General features: G+C 61.5%; 1 protein-coding gene across 1 annotated transcript; it reads right to left on the bottom strand.

The window, feature by feature from the left end:
• Window positions 1-210: 210 nt before the first annotated feature.
• LRRC56 (leucine rich repeat containing 56) lies at window positions 211-13,798 on the bottom strand. The gene is made up of 11 exons (XM_012456077.3): window positions 13,614-13,798; window positions 12,880-12,967; window positions 9,875-9,935; window positions 4,220-4,316; window positions 3,952-4,152; window positions 2,869-3,040; window positions 2,383-2,559; window positions 2,243-2,307; window positions 1,968-2,106; window positions 1,666-1,803; window positions 211-570 (listed from the first exon to the last, which is right to left on the bottom strand). The coding sequence occupies exons 1-11, from the start codon at window positions 13,788-13,790 to the stop codon at window positions 275-277; spliced, it is 1,611 nt and encodes a 536-aa protein (XP_012311500.2). The 5' UTR covers window positions 13,791-13,798; the 3' UTR covers window positions 211-274.
• Window positions 13,799-16,816: the final 3,018 nt, after the last annotated feature.

The raw sequence follows: 16,816 nt of genomic DNA, 5'->3' as shown, positions 1-16,816 counted from the left end.
CCCCGCAACCCAGTGCCCGCGGGAAAGCCTGGCCCGAAGGAAGGGCTGGATCGGGACCCTCCCTTCCCAAGCCAAACCCTGTCAGGGGCCTAAACTGGGTTCAAGCCCGATCCCCCATTCCCTTCTACCAAGAGGATCTTCCCCAGGGCCAAGCATTCCCTCCACCCGCCAACACACCCGCCCAGACGTTCTGTGCTCCATGAGGCCAAGTCCACCCCGTGCTCCCGTGACCACATATATGGGCAGGTCATGGCCCCGGCACAGGCAGTGGGGGTTACACTAAGTGGGGGAAAGGGGTGGGGTGGGAGAGTTCAGCTGCCCTGGGGGGTCTGGCTGATGCATCTGCTGCTGGCTTTGGGCCAGGACATCCCGGGGCTCCAGGGCTCAGGTCTGAGGCCATTGCGGCCGCCCCATCACCCAGGCCAGGCCCCCAGCTGCCCAGGGCTCGGAGCCGACGCCCCCTGGACTGCAGGTCTGTGGGCCACCGGGGGGAGCTGCTGCCAGAAGCTGGTGGCATCGGGTGCTTGGGAGGGGAAGGGACAAGCTGACATCGGAAGGTCCTGGGGGGCTCTGGAAAGCAAACAGAGTGACGGCTGTCAGAAAGGCTGTGAGGCAAGGGGAGGCCACAGCCCACCCATGGCTCTGCAGCCCCAAGGCCATGGTCCAGGCTAGGGGTCCACAGGCAGCAGCATCCCTGCCCCTCAGGCTGCTCCGCTGCACCCCACCTTCTGTGCTCCCAGCCCTGTGACCCCTGACTGCTTGGGCAGGCCCACCTCTGGGGCAGGTAAGGCGATCCCAAGACCTGGTTCTGGCCCTGGGTCGTCTGTGCCCTGTCCCAGAGAGGCTGGTCACCGGCCGACTGCCCCAGGCCGGTCCCCCAGTGCCTGCCTGCACCGGCACCTGCAGCCCTGGCATGCCTTTGTCCTGACCCTGGCTCAAGGCCACTGCAGCTTGCCCTCCTCCTGGCTGCCCTGCCTGGCCACTAGGTGACCAGCTGCTGACCCCTCTCTCTGCCCCTTCACAGTCACCCACCAGCAGGGCAGAGGCTTGGCCTGCCCTGTTCCCTGCACATCCCAGCCCCCTTGACCAGGCTCCCGCACAGGAGCGTCAGCCTGCCCACCGCGGGATCGCCCCTGCTTACACTGCGCCCCGCCCAGCCTGCCTGCCCACTGAGGGAGGGTCCTCTCTGCCTCGAAGCTGTGGTCACACTGAAGCTGGTGTCATTGGGAGAGGGCATTGCGTGGCTTAATTCTGTACCCTGAGTACACCTGCCTTGATCTCCTGGGGAGGCTACTGGCCGCTGACCCCTGGCCTGGTGCCTGTGCCCCTGAAAGCTGCCCAGTGGGCATGTTCTGCCTGCTGGCGCCCTGGGGTGGCTGCTTCTTTCTGTCCAGACCACTCTGGACTCTTCACACCACGCTTTTGTGGAACGAGGTCTCTCTTGAGTCCAGTCTGGGTGGCCACAAGGTCACAGGGCTTGGACCATGGCTTGGGAGAGGGAGAACTTGGGTTGGCCCTCCCCAGCCCCAGAAGGGGACCTCCCTGTCACAGTTTCTCTCAGAGCCCAGCTGAGGAAGGGGACCAGGCTGAATGTCAGATCTGTAGGTGTCACCTACAGAGGTGGGGTGCTGGGTCACTCCCCGGCATGGCAGACAGGCTCAGTACCTGAGGCCAGGCTCGGGGGGCTGGGGGGAGTCTGGGGCTCCGCCTGGTGCACTTGCTCTTCAGGGACCCTCCGTCGGCTCCCGGGGGCTACAGCCCCTTCCTGTTGGGACTCCAGGTGCCTATAGGGGAGGGGGTAGAGTGGGGAGAGGAAGAGGAGCTTCAGCCCTGACCCTTCTTGGAGTTGACCCAACTGCACATGAGGCTCAGGGATGGAGCAATGATGACTCAGCCAAGGCAGCCGCAGCCCTGACCCCCACCAGACAGACACACACAGGGGTCGGGTCGGGGTGACACCCACCCCGTGCCAAGCTCCCTCCAGGGCCTAAGCTCGGCCAAGGCCGGGAAGTCAGAGCTGTCTGCAGGGTCAGGCTCTGGGCTGGAATTGCTGGGGGCCAGATCTCCTGGCCTGTGCTGGGGCAGCTGCTCCGGGGGCTCCCTGCCCTGAGGAGGAAAGGGGACTGGTTTGGGGATTCTTCCCCTGGAACGGCAGTGGGGCAGGGCACCGTCAGGGCTGCATCCCTGGAGGGTGGTGCGCGTGGGGAGCTGGGGCCCTGGAGGCTGGTCCCCGGGGGTGTACCTGGCACTGGTGCCTGCGCTCCCGCAGGCCTTTGGTGGGGTTCCCACACAGGACTTGGTCAGCACCTGCGGGAGACAGCATGGCTGGGCCTAGTTCGGGGCCGAGGGGCTGCAGGGTCAGCTTTCGGGTGTGTCACTTACCGTGGGTGAGGCTGCTGGTGTTATCTTCTGGGGCTGGGTCCTCAGAAAGCAGGCCTTCAGGCAGGGGGCCCCCGAGGACCAGCAGTGAGAAGGGCCAGGGCCTGGAGGTTTGCGGCTGCGTCTCAGGCAGGGACAGCTCAGGGTCAAGTCTCCGGATGGGGCCTCCATGGGGACGGTCTGCCCAAGGGTCAGAAGCAGAGGTCACCAAGGCCCAGGCCAGCTGGTCAGCCCGAGAGCCCGCCCCGGACTCTGTCCACAGACCAGGGAGCCCGACACCCACGCTGCATGGCCAGAGGCTGGCCTCTGACGCTGCTGCCTTCTGGAGAGGCCCTCCCTCCAGACCCTCCTCTCCCACCGTGGGCTGCTCAGAGACCGTGTCCTGGACTCTGGGGACCAGGGATCAAGGCTGGGGGCGGGCATGAAACGCGGCTGTCCGTCCTGGGGTGGGGGCCTCTTCCTCCAGGCAGCTGCCTGGGGTTGTCCTACCCAGCCGGGGGAGGCCGTTGCCCTTCTTGATGGCCTCCTTCACCGCAAGCCAGTCCTGGCTCAGCCGCAGTGGGGGCGGTGGGCCTGTGTGTGTGGCCGGAACTTCGTCCAGGACCCGAAGCTGGGGGATGAGCTTCCTCACTTCCGACCTGTAGTTGTAACCCCTGGGCACCTGCGGGCGGAGGGGGAGGGAGGGCAGGTCTGGGTCAGGTGGGCCCTTCAGGCCGGCTCTTTCCCAGGCTCCCTCTTCCAGACCCACCGTGGGGCAGGGCAGGGGGCGGAGATGGTGATGCTGCCCTGCCCTGCTGGGGCAGGCGTGGGTCACTCTCAGACCCCAGGGACTTCAGGGATGGGCTCTCACCCGCTCAGGATGCAGGACCCCACTCTCCAGACCCAAGGCTGGGGCCAGGGATGCCCTCTGGCCCACGGAGCTGCCCTGAGCTCAGGGCTCTGGCCCACGGAACAGCAGCCACTGGGCACTGGTGGACGCTGACCCCAGCATGTGGCAGCACCAAGCAGCAGCTAATGAAGCTCAGGGCGGGCGTGGCCTGTGCAGGGTCTGTGAGCTCCCCTGGGGCCTGCACGCACCTGTGCCAGCTCTAAGCAGGACACGCACAGGCTGCGTAGGGAGGTGATGTGTGCACAGTGTGGTCTCTGGGGCCCGTGGGGCCGGGCGTGGCTCTGGACGGGGCGTATACAGATGTGTGCACAGGGTGGTCTGTGGGGTCTGTTGGGCCGGGCGTGGCTCTGGACGGGGCACACACAGGTGTGTGGGTGTGTGCACATCTGTGTACACGATTCTGTGTGTTTCCGTGTGGCTTGTGCGTGGGCCTCACGGGTGCATACGTGGGTTGAGGGACGTGACGTGCTTGCAGGTGACCCTGTGGGAACTGGGAGGGCTGGCCCAGGAGGACACCCTGGGAGCTGTCAGACTTCTGGTGACAGAAGAGATGAACTCTTGGTGAACAGGCCACAGGGCACAGGTGGGCACAGAAGTCCCTGCCAGAGGGAGGGGCCCAGGGCTGGAGCCACAGGGAGCCTCCCCTTGCCATGCACACGCTGGCCGGGTGCCCGGACATGCACCTTGCTGGCGGGGCCGGGGGCCGGCTGTAGGCACACCGGGTTGCCCTCCAGGGTGAGTGTGGCCAGGCGAGGGCACAGCTGCAGGAAGCGCACCTGCCCCAGGTCCTCCACGCCGTTGCCCTCCAGGTCCAGCAGCTCCAGTTGCTCCAGCAGGCACAGCGGGCTCAGGTCCGAGATGTTGTTGTAGGAGGCGTAGAGTTCCTGGGCAGCGTGGACTCTGAGCCAGGGTCCAGCCCGGCCCTCCCCAGCCCAGGGCGCCCAGACTCACCTTCAGTGCTGGCAAAGCGGCGATGCCATCCAGGTCAGTGAGGCCACAGCGAGCCAGCCACAGCACCCGCAGGTGGCCCAGAGATGTGCCCAGGTCCCTGCAGAAGGCAGGGTTTGGTGGTCGACACGGTGCCTAGCCACACCAGCCTATGGCTGCCTCGAGGGCAGGGGCAGGTGTGACCTCGCATGGTGGCCTCTAGGCTGAGGAGGAGGGTCTCTGCCTTTCCCTCCTGGCTCTGGTGTGGGTACAATGTCCCCCTCCTTCTCCGAGCCCTGGGGAGCTGCCCTCCGTAGGGGGGAACCCCGCAAGAACCGAGGCAAGGGCCCGAAGCCTCAGCATGTTCTCACATAAACACAGAATTAGAAAAGAATTAGACATACAGTTACACAGTTATTCCTGTGTATCTAATCCTAAGTGATCACACAGCTGTTCATACGTAATCACAAACATACACACGTATATAATCATATAAGCTTTCATCTTACTGAGTCTCAGGTCAGGAAGTACGGGACTGAAGTGGCACTGGAGAAGAGGTGACCCTAAGGCCAGATGCTCTAAGCCCTCCGTTCCGCCCGCATCAGGGCCGCCGGAGGATGCCCGGCCGTGCGACAGTGCCCGTGCTGGGAGAGCGCCCGCTGTTTACCCAGCCAGGGAAGGAGATGTCCAGGATGGCCGAGGCGTCTCCGTCTCTGTCCTCGGGGGAGCGAGGAGGAAACACCGCCGCTCCAAGCTCCTGCGGCGGGCCTGGCGGCCGTCGGGGACACCCGGGGACATCCAGGGACTTAACAGTCTCTGCGTGGCACCGTGCCTCAGCGGTCACGCTCCATGGCTACTTTCAAGTTCTGCTTCTGCACCTGGTTCCTCTTCTCCTCCGAAGAGAAGAATCAGTCACAGTGACATAAATCTTAGCGACCTTGTTCTTTCTTGACAAGGATGAAGTAAGTGCTGACGCCTCAGGTTTTCCCCTCGCCTCGGCTTCTTCAAAGTCCTGGGCCCTGTCTCCGAGACACGGGATTTTCCTGACCCTGCCACTGCCCGCCGTGGCCTCGCCCTGCCTGCCCTGCCCCCTGCTTTGTGCTCAGTAAGTCAGAGCGTCCAGGCACTCGGGCCACCGGCGGACTCGGCGCTTTGGTGGGCAGCGGCCCCCGGGCCCAGACGCTGCTTTCTCTTTCTCGGTGTCCTGTGTCTTCTATTTCCACAGTTTCTCGTCTCCACGCAGCAGAGAGGGACTCATGGGACCCTGCAGGGCTGGATGCTGCACCCTCACGGCGGGTGGCCCAGCCACGCCCCACCTGCTGCCACCCTCACGGCAGGTGGCCCAGCCACGCCCCACCTGCTGCCACCCTCACGGCAGGTGGCCCAGCCACGCCCCACCTGCTGCCACCGCCGCCCTTCCCCGGCAGCCTGCAGGCATCACAAGCTCTCTCTTTCTGATGATCCCCTCAGTAGCTTTGGGGGCACTCGAATTCGGAGTAAGGGTCCGGAAAGCTGCCCAGGAGCCTGCGCCCCTGGACACTGAGGTGGGGGCTGCCCTCGTGCTGAGCTGGCAGGTTTGGTGGGGACCAGCTGCTGGAGCTGGGGGGTCAGGGCAGCTTGTGGTGTGCGGGGACGTGTTGCTTCCTGCCGGGCCCCACGGCCGTCTGTCCGCTCTGTCCACCACTGCAGCCGTGCCGATTTCAACCACGCAGTGTCCCCGGGACCCTGCGCCCGCCCCTTTCTGCGCCACCACGCTGTCTCCGAACACCTCCTTGTGAAAGGGTCACCCAAGCTCCCAGGCTGTCCCCCACTGCGGCCAGATTCCTCCAGGGCTGGGTGGTTTCTTGGGATGCTCTCCGGCTCACAGCGCTGCGTCTACCTGGGTTTCATCCTGCCCGTCACTTTCGCTTCCTTCTGTGGCCTGCCAGGTGCACTCCCTGTGGTCCATCCATCTTCGGTGTGTGGAGTCAACATCTAGCCTCAGCCTGCTGCCTTACGTGGCTTTTCCACTCAGTTCTTAATCGGCTGGGATCTGTGTCTAGTGATTGCTTCAAGAGCGGCTAATGGAAACTCCTTGATCTCTGACTCACGCACAGATGGCTCCTGGCTGGGAGCTTCTGCAGCCATTAGGCTGTGAGTCGCAGCGTCTTCCCAGGAGGCTGCTGAGGCTTTTGTTCCGGTGTCCACTGTGGGGACGTCTGAGGAGCACTACATTTTTTCTGTCCTTAAAAAACAACCTGCCGGGTGAGGTGGCTCACGCTTGTAATCCCAGCTCTTTGGGAGGCTGAAGTGGGTGGATCACCTGAGTTCGGGAGTTCGAGACCAGCCTGGCCAGCGTGGCGAAATCCTATCTCTACTAAAAATACAAAAATTATCCAGGCGTGGTGGCAGGCGCCTGTAATCACAGCTACTTGGGAAGCTGAGGCAGGAGAATTGCTTGAACCAGGGAGCTGGAGGTTGCAGTGAGCCAAGATTGCGCCATTCCACTCCAGCCTGGGCAACAGAGCAAGACTCCATCTCAAAAAAAAAAAAAAAAAACTTGAGGCCGGCCGCAGTGGTTCATGCCGGTAATCCCGGCACTTCAGGAGACTGAAGTGGGAGGAGCACTTCAGCCCAGGAGGTGGAGGCCGTGGTAAGCCGTGGTCATGCCACTGCACTCCGGCCTGGGCGACGGAGTGAGGCCTTGTCTCAAAGAAGAAAAAAGACAACTCGATCTCTTTTCTTGGCTGCCCCAAATTTTTGCCTTTATCTTCAAGCCGGTAACTTTATTAGGATGTGTTTCAGTGCCAACAATTCAGTTTGTTTTTCCTTTCGGTCTGTAGCTAGATGTCTTATTTCTGACAAGTTCCTTTGAATATATACGTATTTTTTGAGACAAGAGTCTCATTCTGTTGCCCAGGCTGGAGTGCAGTGGTGCGATTTTGGCTCACTGCAACCTCCTCCTCCCAGACTCAAGCAATTCTCCTGCCTCAGCCTCCCGAGTAGCTGGCATTACAGGTGTGCACCACCACACCCAGCTAATTTTTGCATTTTTAGTAGAGATGGGATTTCATCGTGTTGGCCAGGCTGGTCTTGAACTTCTGACCTCAGATGATCCGCCCACCTCGGCCTCCCAAAGTTCTGGGATTATAGGTGTGAGCCACTGTGCCTGGCCTGATTCTTTTATTTTTGTTTTTTATTTTGATAGAGATGATGTTTTGCTCTGCTGCTCAGGCTAGTCTTGAACTCTTGGACTCAAGTGGTCCCGTTGCCTTGGCCTCTTGAAGTGCTGGGACTACAGGCACGAGCCACTGTGCCCAACCTATTTATTTATGTATTTATTTTTATTTATTTTTTTGAGATGGAATCTTGCTCTGTCACCCAGGATGGAGTGCAGTGGCACCATCTTAGCTCACTGTAGCCTCCACCTCCCGGGCTCGAGCAATCCTCCCACCTCAGCCTCCTGAGTACCTGGGACCGCAAAATTAGCTGCCACCAGCCCCCCTAATTTTTTTATTTTTTTGTAGTAATGGAGATTTCACCGTGTTGCCCAGGCTGGTCTCCAACTCCTGACCTCAGGTGATCCGCCCTCCTCAGCCTCCCAAAGTGCTGGGATTACAGGCGTGAGCCACCGTGCCTGGCTTTCTTTTGCATTTTCTTTTTTTTTTTCCTAATGTTTTTTCTGCAATCCTACAACAAAAGCTTTTATATTTTATTTATTCAACATATATTTTTGTTGTTCTTTGAGCCAATTTGTTGGTCTTAACAATAGAGGCTTCTTTGTTAAGCTAAAAAAAAAACGGCCATCTCCATTAGAATATCAATAGTCTTGTACTGGGGCACTTTTTATGTTCTTTGTTTTTGTTCTGTTTTTTTTGAGGAGGAGGAGTCTTGCTCTGTTGCCCAGGCTGGAGTGCAGTGGTGTGATTTCAGCTCACTGCAACCTCCACCTCCCAAGTTCAAGTGATTCTCGTGCCTTAGCCTCCTGTATAGCTGGGATTACCAGCACCACCATGCTCAGCCAATTTCTGAATCTTTAGTAAAGACAGATTTTCAGCATGTTGGCCAGGCTGGTCTTGAACTCCTGATCTCAAGTGATCCTCCTGCCTCGGTCTCCCAAAGTGCTGGAATTACAGGCGTGAGCCGCCGCGCCTGGCTAGGGGGTGTGCTTCCAAGATGTCTATTTCCCATACCCGTCCTAGTTTCTGGTTCATGGCATTGTCTGGGTGCCTGCTGCAGGCATGGCTTCATTTCCAGGCCCTTCTCTGTCCCAGTTCTGTGGGCTGCTCACTGTGTCTTTGCCCCCAGAGTGTTTTCCAATATTTTTCCATTTCCAGATCTTCATGTATTTTATTAAATTCCTCCGGATATTTATTTTATTTTACTTTATTTTTTTTGAGGCGGAGTCTCACTCTATCACCCAGGCTGGAGTGCAGTGGCGCGGTCTCTGCTCACTGCAGCCTCTGCCTCCCGGGCTCAAGCGATTCTTATGCCTCGGTGTCCTTAGTAGCTGGGATTACAGGCATGCACCGCCATGCCCAGCTGATTTTTGTCTTTTTAGTAGGGATGGGATTTCACCATATTGGCCAGGCTGGTCTCAAACCCTTGACCTCAGGTGATCTGCCCACCTTGGCCTCCCAAAGTGCTGGGATTGCAGGCATGAGACACTGTGCCCAGCCCATTTGATATTTGCTTCATAAACAGAGGAACATTCAAAGCGAGGTTGCATATTTAATACCTTATCCTCATCTGGAAATAACTAGATGTGGCCCTTGAAGCCCAATTCAAACAGCTGGAGAATATTCTAGAACTCTGTCTGGAATTCTTCTGCCTTATGCTGCTGGGAACAGGCTACGTAAAACCAGCAGCGTTTTCACAAAATCCACTTTGCCCAAACCTCCGGAATAACGATCCTTCCGCCTTGTTCTTTTCCTTCCGACGACGTGAGAGCCACCATGTCTTCAGCTCCAAATCATGAGGTGCTGTCAGGGCACGGAGCTTCTCCTGGGGGCTGCCTCCGGTCCGGGTTCCGTGGGCGGGTTCTGGCTGGAGGTTCCTGTTCTTACCCAGACCCCAAGCTCCTGGCCTCATGGTGCAGCCAAAGTCCCGGGCTGCAAGGAGTGGTGCAGAGGCCAGAAGGCCCCCAGCCTTAGTAGGCTTTGGGGTGCCCACCAGGAACAGCTCAGGTGGGGGCTCTGAGCCCAGGTTGGGGGCACCGTTGGGGTGTTTGCTGACCACACGACCTGGAATGATGCCCTGACCCTGGCCCAGCTCCGAGTGGGGTGGTCCCTGCAGCGGGGGCCTCCCACCCATTAGACACAAGAGCTACAAGTGCTGGAGTCACGCGGCAAGGGGGTGCATCCGGGCTGAGCCAGAGGCCACAGGACAAAGGCAGGACCCCTGGGAGCCAGGCTGGCCCAGGAGTAGTCCTCTCAACAAAGACCCACTGAGAGACCCCCTCACACTTGGGAGGGAGCCCACACCTGCCTGAATGTCCCAGGCTCCCCCCACCTGCCCATCCACCCTCCACAGGGTCACTCGGGGTCAGGCAGCCAGCAGGATGGTGCTCTCTAGACCCCTGGGACACTTGTCTCAGCCCAAGGCCCCCCACTCCCACCAAGTTCTCCCCTCATTCCTGCAGGGCCTGCCCCTGGGATCCCCTCATGGCAGGGGCCCAGCCCACCCCACCCAGGCGCTCACCTGAGGGAGCCCAGGTGGCTGCCATTCAGCTTCAGTTGGTCCAGGTTGGGCAGGTGCACCCCTGTAGGGCACGGGAGGAGGAGGTTGGCCGGGCCCCTCACCCCGCCCACCTATGTACCCTCCTGCACCCCGAGGCATCAGTGGCCCTGGCCCCTCACTACTCGTGGGTCAACTTCACAGGCCTCTCTCTCTCCACACCGAAAGAGGAGTTATGTGGCACCTGGGCACTGCTCCAAGGCTGTGGCTCCTCTAACGACCCAAGGGGCCTGCTGATTCTGTGGGCCTGGTAGAGGACCTGGCCCAGCTGCCCTGAGCTCCCGAAGCCTCATGTTCCGTGCCCTCGTCTGCAGCTGGGCTGCAAGAGTCGGCTCCAAGGATCGGCTCGGGATGAGGGCCGGGCCAGCGTGGCTGGGTGGTGGTGCTCCCATGGCCCAGAGTCCGGGCCCTGCCCTTGAGCTGCCGCCACAGCCCTCCCCTGGCATCCCAGACCATTGCACACAGCTGCACACAGCTGCACACAGACGGAGCTCAGGCCCAGATCCCCAGAGCGTGGGGCCAGACGCCCCAGCCAGTGTCTCTGCACAGCCCAAGGTCCCAGGAAAAGGCCCTGCATTTGGAGTCTTTTGTAGGATGGGGCGTGGCCCTGTGAGACAGAATCCCTGCACCGTGAGAAGGGATGCAGAGCGGGCGTTGGAGGAAGGCAGGCCTGTGGGCACAGGCGCTCCAAGACCGTGCCTGGTGGGAAGGGCTCGAGCGAGTGCAGATGGCCTCGGGGGTGCACAGAGTGGCCAAACACAGTGGTCAAGGACTTCACAGGCCGTTGCAAAACAGAAAACAAGACCAACCGACGTGGATCTCAGTCAGAGGAATGCAAACAGCCAGCAACCCTGGGTGGGAAAGCGCCTCCTGCTCTAAAGGTCACTGTCGGCTGGTGCCGTGGCTTCACAGCTGAGGCGGGCGGATCACCTGAGGTCAGGAGTTCAAGACCAGCCTGGCTACCATGATGAAACCCCGTCTCTACTAAAAACACAAAAACTAGCTGGGTGTGGTGGCAGGTGCCTGTAATCCCAGCTACTCGGAAGGCTGAGACAGAAGAATCACTTGAATCCAAGAGGCGGAGTTTGCAGTGAGCTGAGATCGTGCCACTGCACTCCAGCCTGGGCAACAGAGCGACTCTGTCTCAAAACAAAGAAAAAAAAAGAAGTCACTGTTGGGACAGCTGTTGACATTTGATTATGGTCTTCAGCATGGCTGAGAGTCACGTACGGTGTCAATTCCTGACTTTGATCATTGTGCGGCATTTAAGAGAATGTCCTCCCTCTCAGGAAATACATGCTGATGCGTCAGTAAATAAAGGGGCCTTGTATCTGCAACTCTCAACTAGATCAGAAAAAATAACCGCGGCCTGATGTGCTGCGCATGCACGGGAGGGAGCCTGGGCGAAGACACACCGTGAACACATGAACACATGAACACGTGAACCTGGCGAAGGAGAAGGGACCTGGCGGGGGCAGGGAGGTTTTTTTTTGCAGCAGGATCTTGCTCTGTCACCCAGTCTGGAGTGCAGGGGTGCAATCTCAGCTCACTGCAGCTTGACCTCCCCACCTCCCGAGCAGCTGGGACCCTAGGTGCCACCATGCCGGTCTAATTTTTTATTTTTATTTATTTACTTATTTTTGAGATGGAAACTTGCTCTGCTGCCCAGGCTAGCAGGCAGTAGAGCGAATTTGACTTACTGCAACCTCCGCCTCCCAGGTTCAAGCAATTCTCCTGCCTCAGCCTCCCGAGTAGCTGGGATTACAGGTGTGTGCCACCACACCCTGCTATAGCTGAGATTATTTCAAGATGAGTTTCAGGAGACGCCATATGGCACTCAGCACCATATCGGCCTTTGCTCCTCTGTGATGCTGGTGTGGGTGTGTGGGGTACTGAGCGTGCTGGGGGTACCGGCATGGTTGTGTGGGGTACTGAGCGTGCTGGGGGTACCGGTGCGGTCGTGTGGGGTACTGAGCATGCTGGGGGTACCGGCGTGGTCGTGTGGGGTACTGAGCATGCTAGGTGTACCGGTGTGGTTGTGCAGGGTACTGAGCGTGCTGGGTGTACCGGCGTGGGCGTGCTGGGTACTGAGCGTGCTGGGGGTACCGGCATGGTCATGTGGAGTACCGAGTGTGCTGGGTGTATCGGTGTGGTCGTGTGGGGTACTGAGCGTGCTGGGGGTACCGGCGTGGGCATGCGGGGTACTGAGCATGCTAGGTGTACCGGCGTGGTCATGCGGGGTACTGAGCATGCCGGGGGTACCGGCGTGGTCGTGCTGGGTACTGAGCGTGCCGGGGGTACCGGCGTGGTCGTGCTGGGTACTGAGCGTGCCGGGGGTACCGGCGTGGTCGTGCTGGGTACTGAGCGTGCCGGGGGTACCGGCGTGGTCGTGCTGGGTACTGAGCGTGCCGGGGGTACCGGCGTGGTCGTGCTGGGTACTGAGCGTGCCGGGGGTACCGGCGTGGTCGTGCTGGGTACTGAGCGTGCCGGGGGTACCGGCGTGGTCGTGCTGGGTACTGAGCGTGCCGGGGGGTACCGGCGTGGTCGTGCTGGGTACTGAGCGTGCCGGGGGTACCGGCGTGGTCGTGCTGGGTACTGAGCGTGCCGGGCGTACCGGCGTGGTCGTGCTGGGTACTGAGCGTGCCGGGGGTACCGGTGTGGTCGTGCTGGGTACTGAGCGTGCCGGGGGTACCGGCGCCGTTGTGTGGGGTACTGAGCGTGCCGGGGGTACTGGCATGGTTGTGTGGGGTACTGAGCGTGCTGGGGGTACTGGCATGGTTGTGTGGGGTACTGAGTGTGTTGTCCTCTGCCTGTACCTGACACAGACCTCAGGTGAGGGGCCAACCCTAAGGAAGCTGCTTTGTGGCCTGAGCTGAGAGGTGTGGACAGCTTTGTGTTCATAACCAGAAAACGTGTGTTGTTTACTGGGAGGCCTGGCCGTGGCCGTGGTGGGGTGTGACGGGGCTCACCAAAGTCCCCCAGGCTGCCCTCGCGGGTGTCCACACACAACTCCAGCGCCCTTACCAGTCGAAGGTCGTCCACCAGGGCCAGGGCCTGCTGTAGAAAGCAACCAGGGGTCAGCGCTGGTCCCGGCTCTCCCCACCCTAGTTCCGTCTCTGCTTCTGGCTGGTAGGACTCTGTGGGGCTCCCGCTGGAGCGGGCATGGACGTTTCCCTGCCTTGGCCACGTTGGCCTTGGCCTGGCTGGTGGGATGGGGGTGAGCAGAACCTGGGCTGCACGTGGCTGGTGGGGCCATTGCCAGGGAAGGACCTGCCCTGGGTGGGGGCTGGCATCTCCAAGGAGACTCCCAGGGCAGACACACTGTGCCCGGAGCCCGGAGCCCAGACGGCACCTGGCCCTGCCCTGAGCTTTGAGTCACCTGGTCTCCTGCTCAAGGGAAGGACTCCTCTTGGTTGGAGGGCAGTGGACGCTCAGCCTCTACTTGTGGGTTCTGACCTGGCTCCCTCCTGTCTGTGACCCAAATGTCTGGGGATGTCTGTGTCACCGAGCACCTGGGGCCTGGCTGGGGTCCCAAGGGCAGAGTGTGTGGAGCAGACCCAGCTTCAGGGGCTGGGCTGAGGCCAACCGTCAGCAGGAAGACCAGCAGGAGGGGGACCGAGGGCAGGCTGGACATCAGCAGAAAGGGTCCTGGGATGTCACCCCACACAGGCCTCTGTGGCCAGCGCCCCGTGCCTGAACTCACCAGCCGGGCAAGGGACAGGTACTCTTCCACCCGCTGCTCTCTGCAGCTGCCCTGCTGGCCGCTAGGGCCCTTGCTCTGTGGGCAGGGGTTGTGCAGGCCTTGCCAGCTCAGCTCCCGCACCCGGATGCTGGCGGTGCCGGGCCGAGACCCCCGGGATCTGTCCCAGACGGGGTCCATTCACGTGAAACCTGCTGGCAGAGGCAGAACGCAAAGCTCCAAGTTTTTGCTCCTCTTCCTCCTTAGCCCAGCTGAGACCCTGGCACAGCCCTCAACTCCCTCCCCCCACACAGCGAGCCCTTGGTGTCTGCCCCCACCCTGAGCCTAGAGAAGGCTCCTGACTTGGCTGGGCCTCATGGGGCCCTTGTCTGCTTGGACTCAGCCTGGAGCGCCTCGCACTCCCTTCCCCAGCCTTGCTCCACCCGTCTGCTCTGTAGGACACCCTCCCGATGTTTCTGCGCATGCTCAGGGTCCAGGCCGCCCCATCTGAGGCCCACGAGGGCTGCGAGCTTGGGGGTGCCAGGCCAGCTGCCTGCCGCTGTGGGGTTCCCGAGGCTGCCTCAAGCTCTGGGCTACAGGTCTTTCTCCACCTGATGGTCTCTGAGCCTGGGGTCCAGGATCAGGTCCCAGGCTTTCCCCTACCCACCCTGTGCCCTCTGAGCCCCTTCACCTGCAGGCAGCCGCCTTCTGCTGTGGGTCAAACATCCGGGCAAGGAGGCAGCATGAGCCTCAGGCAGTACCTGCAGGAGTCAGGGCGGCTTCCTGGCCGTGTCACTGTGCCCAGGGGAACCTTGAATGGGCCGGGCTGAGGTCACAGCACCCGGAGGTGGGCAGGTCAGCCCAGGACCTGACCGTCTCCCTGCCCAGCTGGTGAGGAGGAAGAGAGTCAGGTGTTTGACTGATGCTGGGTACCTCTGGATCCCCCAACGCAAAGCCTGGTGCTCATCCCAATCCCACTTCCCTCCTCTGTGATGCTGGTGTGGGTATGCGGGGTACCGAGCGTGCTGGGGGTACCGGCGTGGGTGTGCGGGGTACCGAGCGTGCTGGGGGTACCGGCGTGGGTGTGCGGGGTACAGAGCGTGCTGGGGGGTACCGGCGTGGGTGTGCGGGGTACCGAGTGTGCTGGGGGTACCGGCGTGGGTGTGTGGGGTACCGAGCGTGCTGGGGTACCAGTGGCACCCCATTCTTCCAGAGCCCCTCCCCAGGCCTTTGAGGGTGTCTGCCCGGTGCGTCCCTGGACCACCTGCACCAGGTGAGCCTGGTGTTGTCCCTTAAAGATGCAGACGTCTGCCTCGGCCCCAGACCCTGGAATCGTGAGCTCCAGGGGTGGAGCCAGAAGTGTGCTTAGAGTGTCCGGAGTCCTCCTCCCTGACCAGCGGCTTCGTCTTCAGTCTGGACCTCCCTCCTGTAGGAGCCCCCAGCCTTCCCAGATTTATCCTCCTAAGACAGATCCACTTCAGAACCCCGTGTGTCTTACTACGCGTCGGGTTGAGGGCCTGCCTCGCCCCGGAGCTGGGTGCTTCTTTGCTGTCCACAGTGGCAGGAGGGGGCGCTAAAATATTTGTAGAAGAAAGCCGTGAACAGGCGGATGTGCATATAGTCACTTAGAACGTCCTGGCTTTTATCTGTTGCCCTCGTGCGGACATTGAAGATGCGTCCTGTCCATCCTGTCTAGAGCTGCCCCAGTGCCAGCCGCCGTGGCTGGTCTTTGACGGAGGTGGTGGGGGGAGTGCTGGAACGGGGCAGCAGCGCAGGCTCCCGTGCCTCGGTGGCCTGGTCTGGAAGGTCACCGTACAGCAAGGCTGAAAGAAGCCCACAGTAGAGTCTCATGGAGTTTCCAGCCACTCTCCCCTGCTGGCTGCCTTTCTCCAGCCGGGGCAAGGCCTGAGGCCTCAGCAGGACCCTGCCACCTCCATCCAGGCCTTCAGCCTCCAGCCTCATGGAGGACGAGAACTGGCCGGGTGAGGCAGCCCCTGGACACCCATGGGTGGTACCAGGGGCTGAATCAGTCACCCTCGTTTCCTCTGTGCCCGAGAGCCCCAAGTATCAGGCTGGTCTGAGCCCCAAGGCCTGAGGGTGCAAGGACCAGGGGTTGGAGGCTGTGGAGTCCAAAGCCCCCCCGGACTCCCACCTCAGACAGTGCTCCTGGAGTTCTTACTCAGGCCTGAACCATCCATGCCCTTCACGGCCCTGCTCCCACCCGGCGTCCTCTCTGTGAGCCCCCAGGCTCCAGACCCCAGCTAGTGCCATTCCCTGGTGGGTAGCTCATCACCTCTGGGTCCCCGGGAGCCCTGGCCCCTTCACCTGGGGGGCTGTGAGGGCGGAGCCTGCTCGCCTCCTGAGCCCCACCCTGGAGCCTCCGGAGCATCCTGAGTCCGTGCCTCTGTGTCTCCCTCAGGGCAGGGCTTGGGGCCCCTCCCGTCCCCTGACAGAGAGCCCCTTCAGGGCAGGCCCAGGGTCTGCTGGGGGCCAGGGTCCCCAGGGGACCAGATCTGACGTGCAGGGCCATCACTGCGTCCCCGCTGGCTGTGCCACTTCATCCCTCGCCCAGGTCTCGGCGCAGGCTCCCCCTAACACCGGGCGTAGAGCGAGGCCTGCGGCTCCCACCCCAAGGGTGCGCTCGGCTCTCACCTGAGTGCCCAGGTGTCCGACCCGGGTGTCCGGCTCTGGGGGCTCGGCCCTGGCTGCCCTCCGCCGCCAGGCGCCGTCTCCTGCTCCTGGCTGTTCCTCCGGCCGCGGGGTTGCAGCCTCGGCGCCATGACAACGAGGGCGGGGCCTTATTTGAATCCGCTAATATTTATAAGCCGCGGGAGCCTCGCGTTCGGTGGGGCAGAGCCACGCCCCTTAGCAACGGTTGCTGGGGCGGGGCCACGCGGGCTGGCTTGCGCGTGGGCGACCTGCAGCCCCGGGCGGTCCCAGCGGGAGGTGACGCGCCACCAACGCGGGTGGGCGCAGACGCGTCAGGTGCCAGCCCCCTCTGGCTCCGAGCCCGGGCCGTCGCGGCGCACTTGCGTTTCCTCGCCGTCCCGGGGCTTCCCACGCGGGGCCGGCAAAGGCGGTCTCTGCAGGAGGCTCGCGCCCGCCTTTCCCGGGGCCGAGGCCTGCCGCCCTGACCTCTGCTTGGAAGTTAGGCCGAGCGCAAAAGGAACCCCCGGTGAAAGCGCCCCCAAGGACCAGGAAACAGACCGGACGCCGGAGTGCGCCCG

Source organism: Aotus nancymaae, unplaced genomic scaffold (genome assembly GCF_030222135.1).
Source record: "Aotus nancymaae isolate 86718 unplaced genomic scaffold, 86718_ANA_hifiasm-v0.15.2.pri h1tg000106l, whole genome shotgun sequence".
NCBI classification, from domain to species: Eukaryota; Metazoa; Chordata; class Mammalia; order Primates; family Aotidae; genus Aotus; species Aotus nancymaae.
This window is presented reverse-complemented; position numbering and strand designations above follow the sequence as displayed.